The 18,747-nt window shown below is 32.4% G+C and overlaps 1 protein-coding gene across 1 annotated transcript in view; it reads left to right on the top strand.

Moving 5' to 3' along the window:
- Positions 1-18,747, top strand: part of CSMD1 (CUB and Sushi multiple domains 1) — a 984,784-nt gene that overhangs the window by 865,826 nt on the left and 100,211 nt on the right. The window contains exons 38-41 of the mRNA XM_052696996.1: positions 6,018-6,136; positions 10,385-10,454; positions 12,609-12,725; positions 16,842-17,051. Of these exons, the coding sequence (XP_052552956.1) occupies positions 6,018-6,136; positions 10,385-10,454; positions 12,609-12,725; positions 16,842-17,051 (516 nt within the window). The remainder of the gene's footprint in view (positions 1-6,017; positions 6,137-10,384; positions 10,455-12,608; positions 12,726-16,841; positions 17,052-18,747) is intronic.

Below are 18,747 nucleotides of genomic sequence, written 5' to 3'. Positions count from 1 at the left end.
AGGTAACAAAATTCAGCATTCAGAGCTTAGTTAACTATTCTGTTGACATTCTGGCAGGACATAATAATTTGCTTTTGTGTGTGGTTATGTGGTCTCTGCTGGGCTAATTGGATACCTGTGTGTGTCTGTGAGTACAGAAAATGAGCAAATCACCATAGCAAGAAGTTACTGATTTGTATTGAACAGTCTCCTTTTTTAGACCAAGAAGCAGGAAAATATTTTTTCAGTGCAACCAGGTGCAATTGTTACTCTTGTTTGGTTATGAATTCTGAAGCCTGTGATCATTCAGTCATGTACTGTTCGAAGCAGCTCTAGAAAAATAAATAGCTTTAGTTCAGAAGCCAATTCAAAATTTAGGATAAGAATGTCATTTTGATTGAATTGCTTTTTGATATATTGTCTTAGTAAAGAAGGCACGAAAGTGTCTGATGTCTGGAAAAAATTTTTCAACATGAAATGCTGTATTAGAACATCAGATTTTTTTTTTTTTTTATTAAACCATGGGAAAAGGAAGACTAGATTCATAGCCTTTTTATACAAGGTGCTCTACAGCTATAAAATTCAGCTAGTTGCATTCTTTCATCTTGCAAAAATTTGAATGTCTGAGTAGTCATAGTATGGGACCACAATATCTACTTCTAAAGCTGTTCTGTTTAATAAGACGAACAACAGCTGTAACAGGATTTCAAATAACATCCTAAATACTAGGCAAACTGGTCAATCGTTTAAATTCAGTTTATATTTAAACATTTACTCAGAAAATCACTTAAAATCAAATGTATAAAAAATAAGTAACTGCATGATATTACACCCCATTGTGAAGCCAGAGGCCTACACTTAATTCATTTAGAGGACAGAGGTGGATTTGTTCTTTCTAGGACGTAGGCTATTGGTCAGGATACTTAAGTGGGTGACAGAATACAGGATTTTACGCTTTTTGTTCCAGTACCTCCTAAGAATTTTATGGAATCCAATTATGAAAGAGAGCTTGAGAATTTGTCTTCTTCACTGAAATTCTTTGCATGCCTTGATTGCAAGGATATTTTCTTGAAAAGTTGCAAGGTGATTCCAAACCTTTGTAGGTAACAAAAGGCCTTTTTGTAAGTTAGCAGTATCTGTTTTGCAAGACTGTACTATATTGTATTCTTTCAATTTGTCTTTGCTGATGACAGCAGAAAAACAATGGATTTTGAACACTGAGCTCCCTATTCATCAGTTCTTCACTTTATTATAGAGTTTGTAGTTAAATTCATGCAGTCACAATAAAAGGAATTTGAGTGACATACGGAAAAAATAATGTTTGAGAGATGAAGGACAAATTTCCAGAAATTTATAAGAAGTTTTCATTAAGACACTGGGAGGGAGGATCATTTAGAAACATTCCCTTTATCCCAGAAGAAATTTCAAGGAGTAAGAGAAATGGAGGAGTGTGTCCTTAAGCAACTACTAAATTGTTTTTTCAGGACAGAAATTATTTATCTGTAATAGAAATTAAATATCATGCTTGTATCTTATAAACAGTGGAAGGGAATTCCTACTTTAAAAATGTATTTTCATCAGTGTAGATGCAATAAGCATGCATGGTTTTGTGTGTTAAGGAAAACAGCTTTTACTTAGTAAAATATACTTAATTTGTTGTTTCATTACATATATTCCACACTGCACACTGCTGTTTTTATTGTAACTTTAAAAAACTTCATAAATACTTTATAAATGCTTCAGTCTCTGTTCAAAGCTTATTTTAATGTTAAATATTTCAAGTTAATTCAAATAATTTAATAAGTCTTGTTTTATTTCTTGGAACATTGTATTCCTTTCTTTAGTGTCTTACTTTTGCCCTCATTTGCAGGCAGCAAATCAGTCTTCATACTTAAGATGTTTTTAGGTTTGGTGTAGGTATATAAATTAGACATAAGAATGCAAGTTTGTTGTCCAAGTTGAGTGGTATTACCCATTTTGTACGCTAGGGCATCCAATGACAGGTTTTTTGTTTGTTTGTTCATACTTCAAGAACATTTAAGAAGATCAGATACATAAACTCATTCAAATTAAGGGAAGGAATTGGTCAGCGCCTTAGAAAAAATTCATTCTGATTATAACATAATTGTAAGTATTGTTGAGAGCCATGGAGTGGCATTCTTTCCTCTTATTTCAGAAGGGTTGCAGGTGTTAAGCTTGTTGCAGTAATCTGTGATGAGAAACAAAGTGGTATGCAACAGGTAACTGTAAGAATGGAATTAATCATTTAAGCTAATCTTTCCTATGCAGATCTTTTCTCACTAACTGTAATAGGATAAATAATATATTTATTTTCACAATTCCAACAAGTTCAATCAAAATGCGTCATTGTATTTCTTGTAGTTAACAGCACTAGGAAGAATAAATATTTCTTCTCTTTGATAAATTCGTTTTAATGTTAATGAACAAAGGAATCCACTATCCAACATTCAGTTGTGTTTGTGGACACTGATGTTTAAGCTTAATCCTAAAATCTCATTTATTGAATCAGTAGTAGCTTCAATATTTCCTTTAGTACATGAACAAATATGATATAATAAATATCAGAAAATATTGAATATTTGCTCATGCAGCATGCTGTTTGAACCTCTCAGTTAAAGTCAGTTTTGCTGTAGTAAAAGCTGATGCAGCAATCCACTGAGATAATTCCATTTTCCAAACTGGTCTGAGAAATGCAGTTCTGTGAGGAACAACTTGGGTTTTGCTAGACACCAGCACTAAAATAGAAAGGATTCACTCCACCTTAATGTTCGTAGTATAGTAAAAACCAGTATGTTTCAGTTAGCTGTGTAAGGGGAGGAAGGAAGTCAAAAAAGAATCCCCCAATGACTTTTGGTCAAGCTGTCAAAAAAATTCCTGTATTGCTCAGTTTGCAGCTTCCTGAAATGGACACTAATGGGCATTCATATTGTCAGATATGCCAGCAAGGATTTTTCTTTCTGCCAGCAATGGCAGTGATGTTTCAACAGAATTTGAGGTAATTGTAGGCATGTGTATAATTGTGAAAATAAGGCATGTTTGTCTTATGCCACGGCAGAGGCCAAGAAAGTATTTATCAGGCAGTAAGTGAAAGAAGGTCAGGGAGAAGGTTATAATTCTTGACATTGATGTGTTGCGCTCTCTTGTACTGCACAGCTGAAGCAGAGCTCTGAAAAGAATGCACTAAGCAGTCCTTGCCCTTTTTTGATAGCTTGGATTTGACATTTTACATGTTTTCCCTTTATTACTGACTGCTCTCATACAATCTAGTTTAATGCATTTCAGAGTCAGTGGATGTGTAAGTTCCTTCATTTGCTCCCAAATACTAGAATTTCTTTGATTTCTCTCCAACATTCATTTGATTTTTGGATGAGTTATAATCAAAATATTTCAAATTCATATAAGTTTGAAAATATTATGCATCTTGTACCATAGGTTTTTCCAGAAGACTATGATAAATTAAATTAAATTTCAATGCAATTATTCCAAGTGAACATTGTTTTGCAGAAAAGAACAAGACAGAACATATTATTTTTGTTCACCTATTCAAAAATAAATATTATTGGCTAGTATTACTTAATGATTGGAAAGATTGGAGATATTTTTTTCTGCTTCCAAATCTCTCTTTGCTTTTGAGGAAGTAATGTTGCTTCTTAATGTTACGTATGTTAAAGAAAGTATATATGAGTGGGTTTTCCATACTGCTTTTTGATATAATATTAGAATAATCTATATTATAAATTATATCATCAAAGGGGTAGTGACAATAAAGTATAAACAAACAGCAGAAAGTTTTTACAAATTTTGAAAATCTGTTAAAATATGTAGTGTCCTGCCTTATCTAACAGTAAAATGACTTTGAAGATTTCTTTTGATCATAGTCTATTTAAATTCTGTATGCTATTCAACTAATGATAGAAAAAGCTAGATAATGAGCACATTATTATTAGCATTGCCATGCAGTCACTGTTACAAAACTATTTATGTGACTTGTAAAATCTGCAATAGTAATTTTATTCATATGGATTTACACTGCAAGGTCTGTAATTATCATACAAAAGAATGCTAAGTTCAATCACATGAATTTTTTGGAGACAGGAAGTAGACTTCAAATTTCTATTCACAGACTTTATCACTATCTATAAGCAATCTAGTGACATAGTATTTGTTATGGGCTTATTTCTTTAAGAGTAGTGAGTTTTAAGCATATATTTGTTACTTTATTTGCTATTAAAGAGTGAGAAATTTAATGAAATTAAAAAATGTAGCTTGATTCATTTGAGTTGTGTCTGTATACTGATTCCCAAGTTAGTAAATGATAGCCTATATGCTGTAGTAATTTTTGAAACTAGAAACTACCTTTCACTTAATACTGAAGCAAAAAAGCAGTTTGTGTGAGTGCAGTGGCCATATCCAAAGAAAATTTCCAGATGTGGATATATTTATGGTATTATGAAACACAGAGTGATTGAAAAAAAAAAAAAAAAAAAAAGGAATGATACTAGAAAACTGCAACTAAAGAATACCATTGATGTAATAATGTTTTCTCATACCTATGTTGAACAACACAGTTCATAATGACTATGAAGTCCCTAGTGGCCATGTGAAGTCACTGTAACATCAATTGAGAGATTTTCGTATTGTAGAATGTTATTATTTTTTAATTCCATGGTAAAAATTATTGAACGTCTTTATAGTGAGTTATTTTCCTAAATTAGACCTTGCATTAAAAAGTACTTACCTTTTAATTCTTAAATATTTATTTATGTGTAAATTAGAAAATGTTAAGTTGGATAACTCTTGCAGCAGTTGATATAAAGACTGAAAGTCGTAGCTTGATAGCTGTCACTCAGCATGAGAGTGGCCTGCCATTGTTATTGCTTGGTCCTGGAAAAGTAAAATGTAAGAAGACTCAAAGGCATAAGACATAGAAAGAATGTGCATGAACCTGTGTATGGACCTTACATGGAATCTATTTCTAGGAAATTATTCAGGGGCAGCACTTTCAGGAGAATGTATATGAGCTATTTCGAACTTCTGTGTTCTTCATTATGGATTATTTTTTATTATTTCAACTAATCCTTGAACTGCAAAAAAAAAAAAAAAAAAAAACCAACAACAAAAACAAAAACAAAAAAAAAACTAAAACAACAGACTAGCAGCAGATGAAGTGAGAATAAAAAATGTTATATGCATATTTAAAATCTGTAATGCAATAATGAAATGTAGATGCATGAATTTGCATTAAGTTAAAACCTTGTTTGTATCAAAATCTGTAAATTGCATAATCTCAAATAAAATTATGTTTTTTCATTACACTAGTTTCTCAGATACTGTTCCATGATCTCAAGCAACACTCAGAAACATTTGAGGTCAGAGTAGAGCCAAATATCATGCAATTTCTATAGTTAACACTGTCAGGTGTATTTTCTGCCTCTAAAGTGGTTGGATTCCATAAAAAAGCTAGTCGTAGCATTCAGTCAGTTGTTTTTTTCAGATGTCTGAACTTCTTTGCAGTTAATGGATGAGATCAAGTTGACTAAACTTGACCTTTTTCTCTAAGTATTGTTCCAAAATGTTCTATTAGATAATTTCAGTAGTTCTCTTCTGTTTCTGAAAAGGTAGAATACGCATAAAGCGTATTCACTCTTTCTCTCTCTGTTATCCTCACAAGAAAAAAGTATGGTGTTTAATATACTAAAATTGCCACTGTTTCAAAACAAGACAAAGACATAATATCTCAAAACAACATGACATAGTAATTGGTACAGTCACAGTGCATATATTTGTGTTTCAGTCATGCTGGTTGTATTTTGAAGGACAATTCTGAAAATTCCTATGTTTTAAACAATATTTCAGTTTAATGCTGAAATACATTTTTAATTGATGTTCTGTTAAAAAAAAAAACAAAAACAAAAACAAAAAAGCAATGATACAGAAAGAGTTCATTAGAAAATATCGGCAAAGAGCTCCTGTGAAGTTATTTATGCTTTTCCAATCTTTGTTTTCACTTTCCTCAGCTGTAGGCCTTGCTGCCTGTCCAGAACCAGTAATTCCTAGCAATGGGATCAAATCGGGAGATAGATATATGGTCAATGATGTTTTGTCATTTCAATGTGAACCAGGATATACATTACAGGTATTTCTTTCTTTTTCTTTTTTTTTTTTTTTTTTTCTGTCTTTCCTTCTTTCTGTTTTTTTTTTTCTTTCTCTTATAAACTTTGAAATTGTATTTTTATTTTATGGTTCTTTCAAAAACTATGGCTGTCATTAAATGTTGATTCCAAGTTATATTTTGACTTCCATTTAAAGACCATTAACCTCTTTCCATTTTAAAGTATCAGTGAACTAAATATATGATGAAATGCAGTACGCTACAGATAAATCTGTGTTACTACAGCCGGACAAAGTTGTGGGTGTGGAAATTTGAGCATCAGTGTTATTAGTTTGTGATCCTGTTGTTTGCTCTCGTGGTTTTGTCCTAGTTTATACATCAAAATTCAGCAATTATCACAAACCAAAGACTATTCCTAATTAGCAATTTATATCATGACAATATGGTTTAGAGGTGATTTTGGACGGATAAAAAAAGAATGTAGATGCATGTAAAAGAATGGTATTTGATCTCAAGGCTACAGAACAGCTCCAGACATTTCCACTAGTACAGGTGTTTTCATAGGTTTTTTTTTTATGCAGTAAGCACATTTTATGATTTTTGATCCCTAGACACAGGACATTCTATTTCAATACGGTCTACCCCTTTAAATCAGCCTGTAATAAACTTGATTAATATAATGTTATTGTAAAATGTGTTAGACTAAGACAAAGGTAACACTTTCTGTCTACTTTTAGAAAAATTCCTGTTTGGAGTATCTGTAGAGAAGGTGTGTAGAACTCTTTAGGTACTTTTATTCAGTTCCACGCTGTTGTGAAAGCATCAGGGTCTGATGATATTGCTGGTAGATCTGGCAGATATTTGCTGTTTTTGTAGTCTGGGATAGGTGCTTAGCACCTCATCACCATGATCCATTCCACTTGCTTTTGAGCCATTAAGTATGAAATTTATATAGGCAAATATCCAATTACTGTGTGTAGCCAATGCCAGTGATCTGATAGAACAAAGTGAGAAACTTAACTTACACTAACTAATTCCGACTGAGGTGAAATTACATATAATCCAGTTTATTCCATCTGAAAACCTGAAATGCCTGACATTAGAAATAAAGTTACCCATCTCCAAAAGCTGACTCACCTTAATATAATGCATTAGGACAGGTGCCTTCTTTAAAAAGCATCTTTCTTCACTGTTTAGATATTCTTGTTAACCTTTGTATATTCTAACTTAACAGTGATTAGGTTTGATGGGGTGACTTCTGTTTGTATTGTCCATCATTGCATATTCTTCTCTCCTTATGTTTTCAGCTATGAAACATCCTAATTTTGAGTATGAAAAAAGGAATGGTTCCATTTTTTATTGTGTGTATGACATGTAGGTAGACCTTGAGATATAACCTTATTATATTTTCTGACTGTACTGAAAATAGTAATGGTTAAATATTGAGGTGGACTGTTAATGTTAGAATGTGAATTCTTCAGAAATAGTAGGAAACATTTTGAAGATGCACATTGTTAGCCATGTCTTGATCTTCTGGATCAATTATTGCTTAAAGCAAGTACAAAAATCTGAGTTCACAGAATCACAGTGTTGGAAGGGATCTCAAGGATCATGAATCTCCAACCCCCTTGCCACATGCAGGGCCACCAACCTCCACATTTAATACTAGACCAGGCTGCCCAGGGCCCCATCCAATCTCGCCTCAAACACCTCTGGCTACAAGGCATCCACAACCTTTCTGGGCAGCCTGTTCCAGCACCTCACCATTCTCGAGTTAGTGAATATAATATTAATTAAAAACAATAATGTGTTTGTATGGAAGAGATTTGTACATAAGAAACTGGTCTGTGTGGTAATGCTAAGTTTTAGTGTGTATATCACACCTACAAGATGTCCTTTGTACGTATGCAGGTTTTTTCTGTAGCGCTTGGATATGCCTAACTGCACTCATGTTTTTGTATCTACAGGGATTCTACAATGAAATTCCTCCTTAAAATTTCATTGCATATTGTTCATTAACTTAGACATGACTTAACTGTATTTTCACACACATGCAAATTTAATTCTAACTGTGGAATCTGACAGACTTACAAAAATAGTTTCATTAACTTGTTTTAAGTGTAAAACAAAAAGTCTTCAATCACTAAATTCATAAATAAATAAATAGGAAAGACTTTGAGCCTTTTCAAAATAATGATGAATATTTGTATGCTATATGGACTTTTCTGTAATAACATTTATAGACACGTAGAGTATGTTCCTCAGGCAGGATGAGTAAAAATGTCTCTAAGTAAAACATAAATAATGGAAGTTAAGTTCTATGAGATACAGCATGTTTGCTATTCAATGAGTGTAGATCAGCATAAATTTGGAGATCCTTTTGTTTGCAGGCTGGTTTTTGTTATTGTTGTTGTTATTTTTTTCCCCACTCTAGGTATGGATTTACCCTCAGTCTTTAGAGAACTTATTCACAGCTAGCAATAACAATCAGGTGTGGATTAGTTTATAATTGAGACTTACCAGAAAAGTCATAGAGCTTAAACTACTATCTGGAGATGCATAAGAAAGGTAATTGCTAGCTGTAGGATTAAGTGTCTCCCCCCAGGAGGGAACTTTAAAAGACTGAAATCAGAGTGTTCTCTTGGTGGAAAGAGGCTTGAAACCAAAGGAATAATTTTACTTTATTTTTCAGAAGATCTTTTATAGTCCATTTTATGTTTTCCTGATCGTGGTAGTTAAATTACAGCTCTCCACTCCAGCAGAGATGTGCAATCATAGAATGGGAAGAGAGGATAAAATAAAATAGGAAATATTTAATTAAGTAAATTATTCAAGGACTTATCCATTTTGAAAGTAACTAAAAGGATACAATAACTACGCGGCTACTTTTCCTCTAAATTAAAAATGTTTATAAGAAAAAGATTTGTTGACAATTTTAATGAAAATCAATTTTTTACATCCAAACACATTTTTTCCAAAATGTTTCAGTATGTATTTTAGAGATCGTCAAAATATACTTAACTAAATTTTATTTCAGATGTTTTTTATCCACATAATTTAATACGACTCTGTATGAACCTTACTCATACCTACTTTATAGTAAACATACCAAATGAAAGCAAATTCAACAAATTAATTTTCTTTCACTAGTTTACTCATTCTATCTTAATCATATTTTTTGAGAAATCAATTGCTTTGGACAAATAATAACACATAATATTCAAATAAAATTTTATATTAAATTGCCAAAATATGCTATCTTAATAAATAGGAAAGAAAGAGGAAGATGCAACTTCACCAAATTCACATATCAAAATGAATAACACCAGAACTGTACCTAGCTCTCAGTCTCATGTCTCAGTCATTACATCAGTCTTTCATTCCTGCCAATTTCTTCAGCTTTTGTATTCCAACAGCAGATAGCATAAACTGAGTTCCACAGAGGACAATGCTGACAAAAACAAACAAACAAAAAAAAAACAAAAAACAAACAAAAAAGACTTCTGCTTGTGCTACTCTTAAGTTTTCAGCTTGAATGGTTGCTGGTGCAAGTAAAACTGGTAGTATGCAAGCATTCTGCAGTCATTTCAGGGCAGCCACCCTGACATATATAGGAGTAAATTTTGCAGATTAGAGCCATGTCATTTTCTCACTACTAGCTACCATGTGATTCTGTTTGGTACATGTGATATTTCTTAAAGATAGGCAGAATAAATTAAAAATGACAGCTAAATAAAAAGGCATTTGTACTTCTGTAGCTCTCTGCCAAGATATTGCGTGTATGCAGTGTGTCATATTGTGAGGGCATGTGAGAGTTCAAGCCCTGCTGGTAATTGTGGATGACTGCTTTGGCGTGATCCACATCCATACCATCTGTAGCAGCAGATGTGGAACAAATTCCTCTCTGTACTTCATATTTCAGGCTGACAGCGAACTATTATGCTTATACTGTGAATCAGGACCTTGGAATTAAATGGGGAGCAAACTTGTTTGTCCATGTGAATGCACATATTTAGCTCGCTCTTTCTTGTAATGAGTCTTACATTTAGCCTGACAATTTGAAGAGATTTTCAAGTTGTTGAAATGACGAGTGTTTTACAACATTTATTCAGTAGAAAAATATGAAATCTGATGTATTTGAAAATAGTTTACATGAAAGTGACTACAATACAGTTGGATGATATATGAAAAGAGGTAGGTAAGATAAGGAAGTCCTCTGTAGATCTCCTTTCTGAAAGGTTTAATTATCAGTATTTTTCCTTTTCCAAACAGGGTCGTTCTCATATCTCTTGTATGCCAGGAACGGTTCGACGCTGGAACTATCCATCTCCTCTCTGCATTGGTATGGCTAGATACTTGTTTTCTGTGTGTTCTGAACATCTGAACATACTTCTGTTTGTTTGGTTTTGTTATTATTTCTTCATATAATTATGTTCCACATGCTAAGTTTCTATCTGTGAAACGTGGAAAATAACAATAAAATTTGATTTTATATTTAATGTATTTATAGTTTAAAAAATAATAGTGAAAATAGGTAGAGGAAACCTAGACATCAGCTGTTTGACATGAATATTCTACTTTGGATTGGGCTGAATCCTCAGAAAGGAGAAGGCATTGTCTGCTCTTTGCAGTGCACTGTGGCTGGAGAACCTTCTAAATCATAAGGCTAGTCAGGAGAAGCCTAGAAGACTTCTCAAAGAAGCAGGCAGTTGCCTGCAGCGGAAAGCAGCTCAGAAGCCAAGCCATCAGAGATAGTGAAATGACAAAGAGTTGTAGGTAGAAAAAAAGTCTGTCTCTTTTCATCTAAGAAAGTCGCTAAAAGATGCTGAAATTAAGAAAAAACAAAATAAGAAACTTCCCCTTTAAGCACACAAAGATCTTATTCAGCAGATCTATGTTTTCCCTTTGCAAGTAACAATGTTCAATTGATTGGTTGTTGATTAAGCAAAGTTTAAGAGAGAGTCAACATTCTGATGTCTGTTGGAATGCTCATTTCAAGAAAAAGCAGAAATTAAGGGAAGGGAAGCACAGTTCCATCACCATGTTCTGTCACTTCAGCTTTGAAATGCATTCATCATGAATGCTTTTAACTTTAACGTTCAGTTAGCAAAGGCTAACTTTTTAACATCATTTAAAAGATGGGTATGATATCCAGCAATATCAGTGTGAAATGGTTTTAAAGATTCCTTATCACAGTTGAACCTACATAGATAGTAGAGTTTTTGACTTCTGCAGAAGCAGTTATTTTCAGTTAACATGGAAGCAGGTCAGTTCCTTCAAATCAATTGAAGGAAAAGACATTTTCTTTAATAGGTTGGCTTTGTATGTGTTTGTGTGTGTGAGAGAATATTCATTTTAATGAAGATTCAGTGTAATTCCTATTTTCAAACAGTCCATGGAATTTTACTCCCTTGGAAGTATAAATGGTTCCACAAAAACAAATGAACCCTGAGTACAAGCCCATCAACCCTTAAAATATTGATGTTTTTTTTTCTAGAAAATTCATGAGAAAATTGTTTTGTTTTGTTTTGTTTTGTTTTTTGTTTTTTGTTTTTTTGTTTTTTCACTAGATGCTGTATTTAACATCACAGAGGAAGAGAGAAATTTGAGATATCTGAGACTTATTTTTTACCTTTTTGATGGAGTTTTTCCAATTTAAATTCAATTTTTTATGTGGTCTATGTGGTAGACCATTTCAGATTTTCAGTACAATTATCACAATTCACAGTATTGCTGTTATGTTACCTGATGGTACATCATTGTAATAGCTGGCAGGAAAGCTAGTAGGCTTGAGTAGTGTTAAATTTCCTCAAATAATTAGAATAAATTACAAGATTTTATTTAGATTTTTTAAGCTCATCCTAAATGAGGCAAATGTCTTTTCACTCTCTATGCACATGAACTTGTTAAAGAAAAAAATACATAGATACTAAACAAGGCAAACTTTTTATGTAGTTAGACCATCCTGTCTGAACTGGAGAACTTGATTGCTTGCTTTGTTATTCTTTATTTTATTTTATTTTATTTTATTTTATTTTATTTTATTTTATTTTATTTTATTTTATTTTATTTTATTTTATTTTATTTTATTTTATTTTATTTTATTTATTTCACTCAAGGCATAGATCTGCATCATGGATCCTGATCATAATTCAGTTTAATTGCAGATCTGTTCCTCCAAATATGAAGTCCATTTGAACATAGCATCAGACATTTTTTATCACAATTGTCACCCAGAGAAAATGGGTTTTCCATTCTACAGATGAAACTACAGAGTTACAGTATAGTCAAAGTTAATATATTGCATGAATTAAGCATTTTACTCTAATTTACTCTTGAATTCTTTTTTTTTTTCATCTTTCATGAGACTTGATAAATTTTGCTGCATAGGGATCACAAGAATAAAATATAAAATTGTTTTTTGAAAGAATCATATTCCAGATATTAAGAATCAGTATTACTAAAGTGAATGGTGACTTTCTTTTTATTTTAATAGCCAAATGTGGTGGAACTCTGACAAACATGGGTGGTGTGATCCTAAGCCCCGGTTTTCCTGGAAATTACCCTAGTAACTTGGATTGTACATGGAAAATTTTATTGCCTATTGGATATGGTAAGCAAACTTACATCTGGAAAGCAGGTGTATATGTGTAAATCTGATTATTATCAATAAAAACATATAGTGCAACACAGAGAATATCCAGCTGAATGTATTGTCAACCCATTTTGAGTTGGAAATGTTTTGCGGTTTATGAGTGTGTGTCTAGCAAAGCAACTTGCTATTTGTAAAACTCAGTGTGTCTCAGAACCTGATTTCAATGCAAATGAAATCTGCTGCACAGATACATCTTAGATGAAACAGATAATTTAACTTCCTCTAAATTAAATTGAGGTATTCTGTTTAATATCCATTCATGGTTCTTCAAGTGGTCTTTTATTAAATTTTATATTTTATTTTATATTTTAAATATTTTAATATTTTTAATTATTGAAATATTTTAATATTTCATATTATATTTTATTATAAGAAAATTGACAAAGTTCATTTCTAGCACTGTGAATTTGGTTAAAAGCATTCTAAATCTATACTCCCAGATAACAGTGGCCAAACAGAAAAAAAGTTTTGCATTATAACTATTGTCAAAAATATCTTCAAAAAGAAATAATAATTGTGTTGAGAAGATAATCATGGATAATAACTGATCTGTTACTTCAAGTACAAAACATTCTTTCATTATTATCAGAAATAAAAGCTGCATAAGTTTTCTTGCTGTGAAACGTTATCCCCCATAGTGTGAACTCAATGCTAGTTCTCAAACAGGAAAATTATTTCTGAAAGCTTATATTAAATTCACTACATCTGTCTCTGCAAATGTTTGGTTTCCATTTGTTTTGTGACTGGTATTTATGTAGTAAGATTTACTACTTACATCAAGTATGTTATGCTAAGTTAACTTGAAGACATACTGTAGCATTACCGAGAATTTTGAAGGTGATTGTCATGTCTGAAAAAAAAATTAGGGACAGGTCATTGCATGATATAAATTGTTTTATGTCTGATCCCCTAATAGGATAGTATAGCTGCCAAAACTGTCTAGACAATTACAAATTTAGAGAAAAACTGTGTGAAAATGTTACTGCTTACCACCTCTTAAGATTTTAGTCAGAAACTTTGTTAGAAATTGCTGTTCAATACTTTGTGCTTACTTACAAGAAATTTTTGAAAGGATTTGGTGTAAATGTGAGGGGGACAAATTGGGAGAGTGACTTAAGTGTGTGAAAGAGTGTGTTCAGTGATTTGCAGTCCTGTAGATACTTGAATATATGTACAAAGTTACTGAATTTAGACATGTGCTATTATTGATCTTAAGTCAGACAACCTTTTAAAATTTTGCACAAAAAAATGTTCTGTACTACAAAGTCGTGTATATCAGGCGCTACAGCAAGATGGAGGAAAAAGTAATGATTAAAGATAATTCAACAGAAATCTTTAAGCAGATGCCTCCCATTTTTCAGTGTGTACTTGGTAAAACTTTATCAGAATTACAGATAGCTTTGGGCTGATGTTTATATTCTAAGGCAACACTTGTAGAAAATATGGACAAAATTTCATGGAATAATTGCACAAAAGTTTCTTGCATCCTATCGTTATCCCTCTCACTTCTCAGAAATTCTTAAGTAGCAGTAAACTAAGAATTATAAAAGATGATTTTGTTTGCCAGTGGATCTAACTGGTAAAAGTCTTGCAATTGGTCTATAATTTCTTTCAAAATACTGGAAAAAACATTTTTTACTACGAAGTTGCTGCAGGGATTTTTTGCTTCCCGAAATGTCTCAAATAATCCACAGATAATGTCTTTACACTAGAGTTAGTCAATGTGACTGATACAATGTTTCACAGATAAATCACTTCCACTGCAAAATATTGGACAATATTTTGAGTATGAGCTGGTCTACTAAGACTGTTGGTCTATATTCATCCTTCATATCAAAATAAATCACAAAAAAAAAATCTTTCAAAATTTAATAAAGTTCCAAGATCTGTTTTCAATTATTTTGATAAGAAATCAAATGACTGGCATTGTGCACAAAAAGTGAGCAAGAGGATTTGCATGACCACGTACTGACTTGTTCAAACTCTGCTGAAATAATTAACCTCATGCTGACTTCATCTCATAGTAAATATTTCCTTACTTTCATCCATTTTTTTCTGATATTTATTCAAACTTTGTAACTAGATGAAGCCCGTGTTTTATTTATTTAGGACAAACACATTGGTGTGCTTAAACAGTCTAACAGTAAAATTTCAGGAGCTAAAAATCTCCCGAAGTATACTGCGCTCTTCATTATGTGAAAATATACTGATAGTCAAAAAGAAAGCACTGTAAAAATCCAAACATTTGTAATAGGTTGAAAGTGCATCTTTTCAAGTGAGTTGTGATTTTTCAGTGATTTCAGGTATCTTCCAGTTAACACTTACTATTCATTAAAAAATTAGCACAGTTAATTCTCGTCTATTCAAGTGAGACAGGAAATTCCATTGAGATTAGAGTAGGAACTAATACAATTATATTCTTACTGGATAGTAATTAATTTTCTTTAGCTGTATTGTGTATAATTTTATGTAAGCAATGATTTTGTGTAGAAACCACATTATTTAATTTAAAAAATTGCTAATTGTAAGTCATATACAACGGTAGAATTAAGGTTTGAGTGATAAATGTAGTATGTCCTCTAATTGGAACTAACATATTTGAAAAACCTTTAAAAGCAGAATTTGTTTTTGTTTGTGCAACGTGTCTGTTTTAGTTTGAATTTTAAAAAGTTACTGGTAAACCAGCTTTTTAATTTTGCCTGGAGGTGGGGGCATCCACAACCTCTTTGGGCAACATGTTCCAGTGTCTCATGGTCCTCTCAGAAAAGAATTTCTTCCTGATATCTGGTCAAAATACCCTCTTCCATTTTAAAGTCATTTCCTCTCATCCTGTCCCTTCATGCTCTGATAAAATGTGTCTCCCCATCTTTCCTGTAGACCCCCTTCAGGTTTTGGAAAGCTTGTACCTTTTCCTAAATATGTAAGAAGTAGAATCAGCTGCTTGTCACTTAAAGCAAAAATATGATATCTAGGATCTGTCAAATCTCTTTAGAAGTCCCATGGTGTATTATTAAATCTCTGCTTTGAATCATTAAAAGCTGATGTTGATGATAAGATGCTTGGTGTTCTACGTCATCTTAAATCCCAAAAGCATTGTAAAATGGGAGACTTCATTCAAATTAAACCAACCATATCAAACACCATACAGGAGATGTCAGATACTGAGACTTTGATGCGTTCTGTATGTGTCTCTCTATTGATAGCCTTGGAATAAATTTTGCTATTCAGGAACTGACATATTCTTATATCTCTTGCAGTGCAGAAAAGATACTAGAGCTAAATATCCTGTACTCTTATGAGCAGCCTATTGGTTTATGTAATGATTTATAATGATTTATTTATTTTCTCCTTCTGTAAATATATTTATATATCCTTTTTGTGCAAAGGATTAGATATCAAATCTCTAAGGAAAAGAAAGGAATTATAGAACAAAAAATAATGAATTAATTACCCTTATGATTAATCTACGTGATATTCTGAAATGAAGACTATAACTCTACTGCTAAATAAGAGAGTCAAGGAGAAACTTAAGGCATTTAGTATTTCACATCACTTTAACTCAGTAATTTTTTTTTATTCCACTCCAGGCTCTACAGAAGTCTGTCCTGCTGTAGAAAAATGCTATTTCAGCAGTATCTGAGATTTTGTGGCACAGCAGGATTTGTGATATGTTCCTTTCTTGAGTGCTTCCATAGGCTGGTATAGGAACTTGACAAATACCAAGTTGCTAACTTTGTGGTTTCCTTTGATTGGCTCTTTAATGTGTGATTATTATTTAGAATATTTATGATATGAAAGAAACAAAGAAACACACACAAAAAAAAGAAGCTTTCACACATGCAAAACAACTGCTTTTCATAAATTTAAATATCTTACTTTGAGTACTGACTGAAAGATAAACGTACTGCTAATAAGAGTTCTTATTAATTTTTTTTTTTGTGTGTATTTAAATGATGCAGAAATAAACATTTTTAATTTTTCTTTCCTTCCTTCCTTCCTTGTCTCCATCTTTCTATCTTTCTCACTTTTTCTCTTTCCCTTTTTTTTCCTTTATTTCTGTTCTTTTTGCTGCAGGTGCACATATTCAATTTCTAAATTTCTCTACTGAAGCAAATCATGATTTTCTTGAAATTCAGAATGGGCCTTACCACACCAGCTCTATGATTGGCCAATTTAGTGGAATGGAACTCCCATCACCTTTACTAAGTACTACTCATGAAACACTTGTCCATTTTTACAGTGATCACTCAGAAAACAGGCAAGGATTTAAGTTGACATATCAAGGTGAGCTGGAAATATCACAGTGGAATTTATGGTAAAAAATGAAAACCAAAACTTTACAAGATATTTTTTAATTTACTTATATAATTTATTTGTATTTTGTAACATTTAAAAATGCATGAAGAAACTAAATTTATATTTTGTCTCATTCATAGGTTAAGCTTTTTCACAATTGAATTGAAATCTTTTTTTCACTGATGTAAAAGCCTGAAGCCAAGGTCATGGCATTTGCTAAAAAGTCATGTGAATAATACCTTTTACCATCTTGTTTTAGTGTACTGTTACTAAACCATGCTGCCTATTTTGGCATAATACCAGATGATTTGCTGTCTTGTTTTCCAATTTATATATCATTGCTATGCGTGACATATTGAATGAGGATTTTGAAGTAAAGTATGAGTTGTTTTAAAAATTTTGATGAAATTATATTTTTGCAGTATAGATATAGAAAAATAACAAAAAAATGAAAACTGTTCTCTATCTACTTTTTCAAATGTTATGTTCAGTATTTGAACAGGTGACACTTTTATTTTCTTCTTCTGTTGGTTTTTCTATTCATCTGCATGCCTACTTTTTTTTCTCCATTAAGAATGTTCAAATTTCATGACTTTGTGCATATTTCAAAAATTTTGAAACAATCTTACTGAAAGCTATTAAGTTTCATTGCAAGATCTGAATAGATTAACAAAATACTATGACTAGTTCAATGTCACTTTGTTTTAGGCCACCAATTTCCTAACTAAGATTTCAATACATACCCACATAAGGCTATATTTACATACCTACAAAATCAGTGGATCTTCATAAGCTCATATACATATAAATAAGTCCTAACTGACAGGAATTCATATCATGAAATTAAGAGTTAGATCTTAAACTGTTTGTGTAATACCTCCAGATTTGGAGGGAACATTACATTTTTGCTCAGCTAAGTTTTCTATCCCCTTCCATAGAAAGCATACATTCTTATTCTTGTGGTCACTACTTTAAGACACTTTGAGCAAGGGAACAAGAAAATAATTTGTGTGCTTTTCAGTCAAAATATCTTTTGTATCTTTATGTCTTCTAGCGTATCTTGAAGAAAATGGACTTACTGTACATGGTATTCAGTGATTTAAGCAGGGACACTGAAGTTTGTTGATGATTATAGAAATGATAGTCCAGATCTAAGTAGAAGATGATGCTGTGGGGGGTTCACCTTGGCTAGAAGTCAGATGAACACCAAACAGTTCTCTCTTATTCCTCTTCCTCAACTGGACAGGAGGAGAAATTATAATCAAACAGCTCATGGATAAAGACAGGAAGGTCACTCATTGGTTACCATTATGAGCAAAACAGACTGAGCTTGGGGAAGATGTAATTAATTTATTTTCACTTAATAACAGCATAGAGCAGTGAGAATGAAAGGTAAATGAAAAACACTTAATTCCCATTCCTCTTATTCTACCTCTGCTCCCCATGTCATACAGGGGAATAAGGGACTTGGTCAGTCAATAGCACTTCATCATCAGCATCAAATTCTCTTTCCTCCTCGTGCTTTTTCACCCACTCCACCACAAGTTCCTTCATGAAGTTCTTCATGAAATGATTCAGTGTGGGCTTCCAACAGGCTGCAGTTTCTTCAGTAGTGCTGCAACATAGGTCTGTACAATGGGTACATCCTTCAGGAATGGGCTGCATGGGTCTCCCACGGGCTGCA

The sequence above is a fragment of the Tympanuchus pallidicinctus genome, unplaced genomic scaffold (genome assembly GCF_026119805.1).
Source record: "Tympanuchus pallidicinctus isolate F22 unplaced genomic scaffold, pur_lepc_1.0 scaffold1, whole genome shotgun sequence".
In the NCBI taxonomy this organism is placed as follows: domain Eukaryota; kingdom Metazoa; phylum Chordata; class Aves; order Galliformes; family Phasianidae; genus Tympanuchus; species Tympanuchus pallidicinctus.
This window is presented reverse-complemented; position numbering and strand designations above follow the sequence as displayed.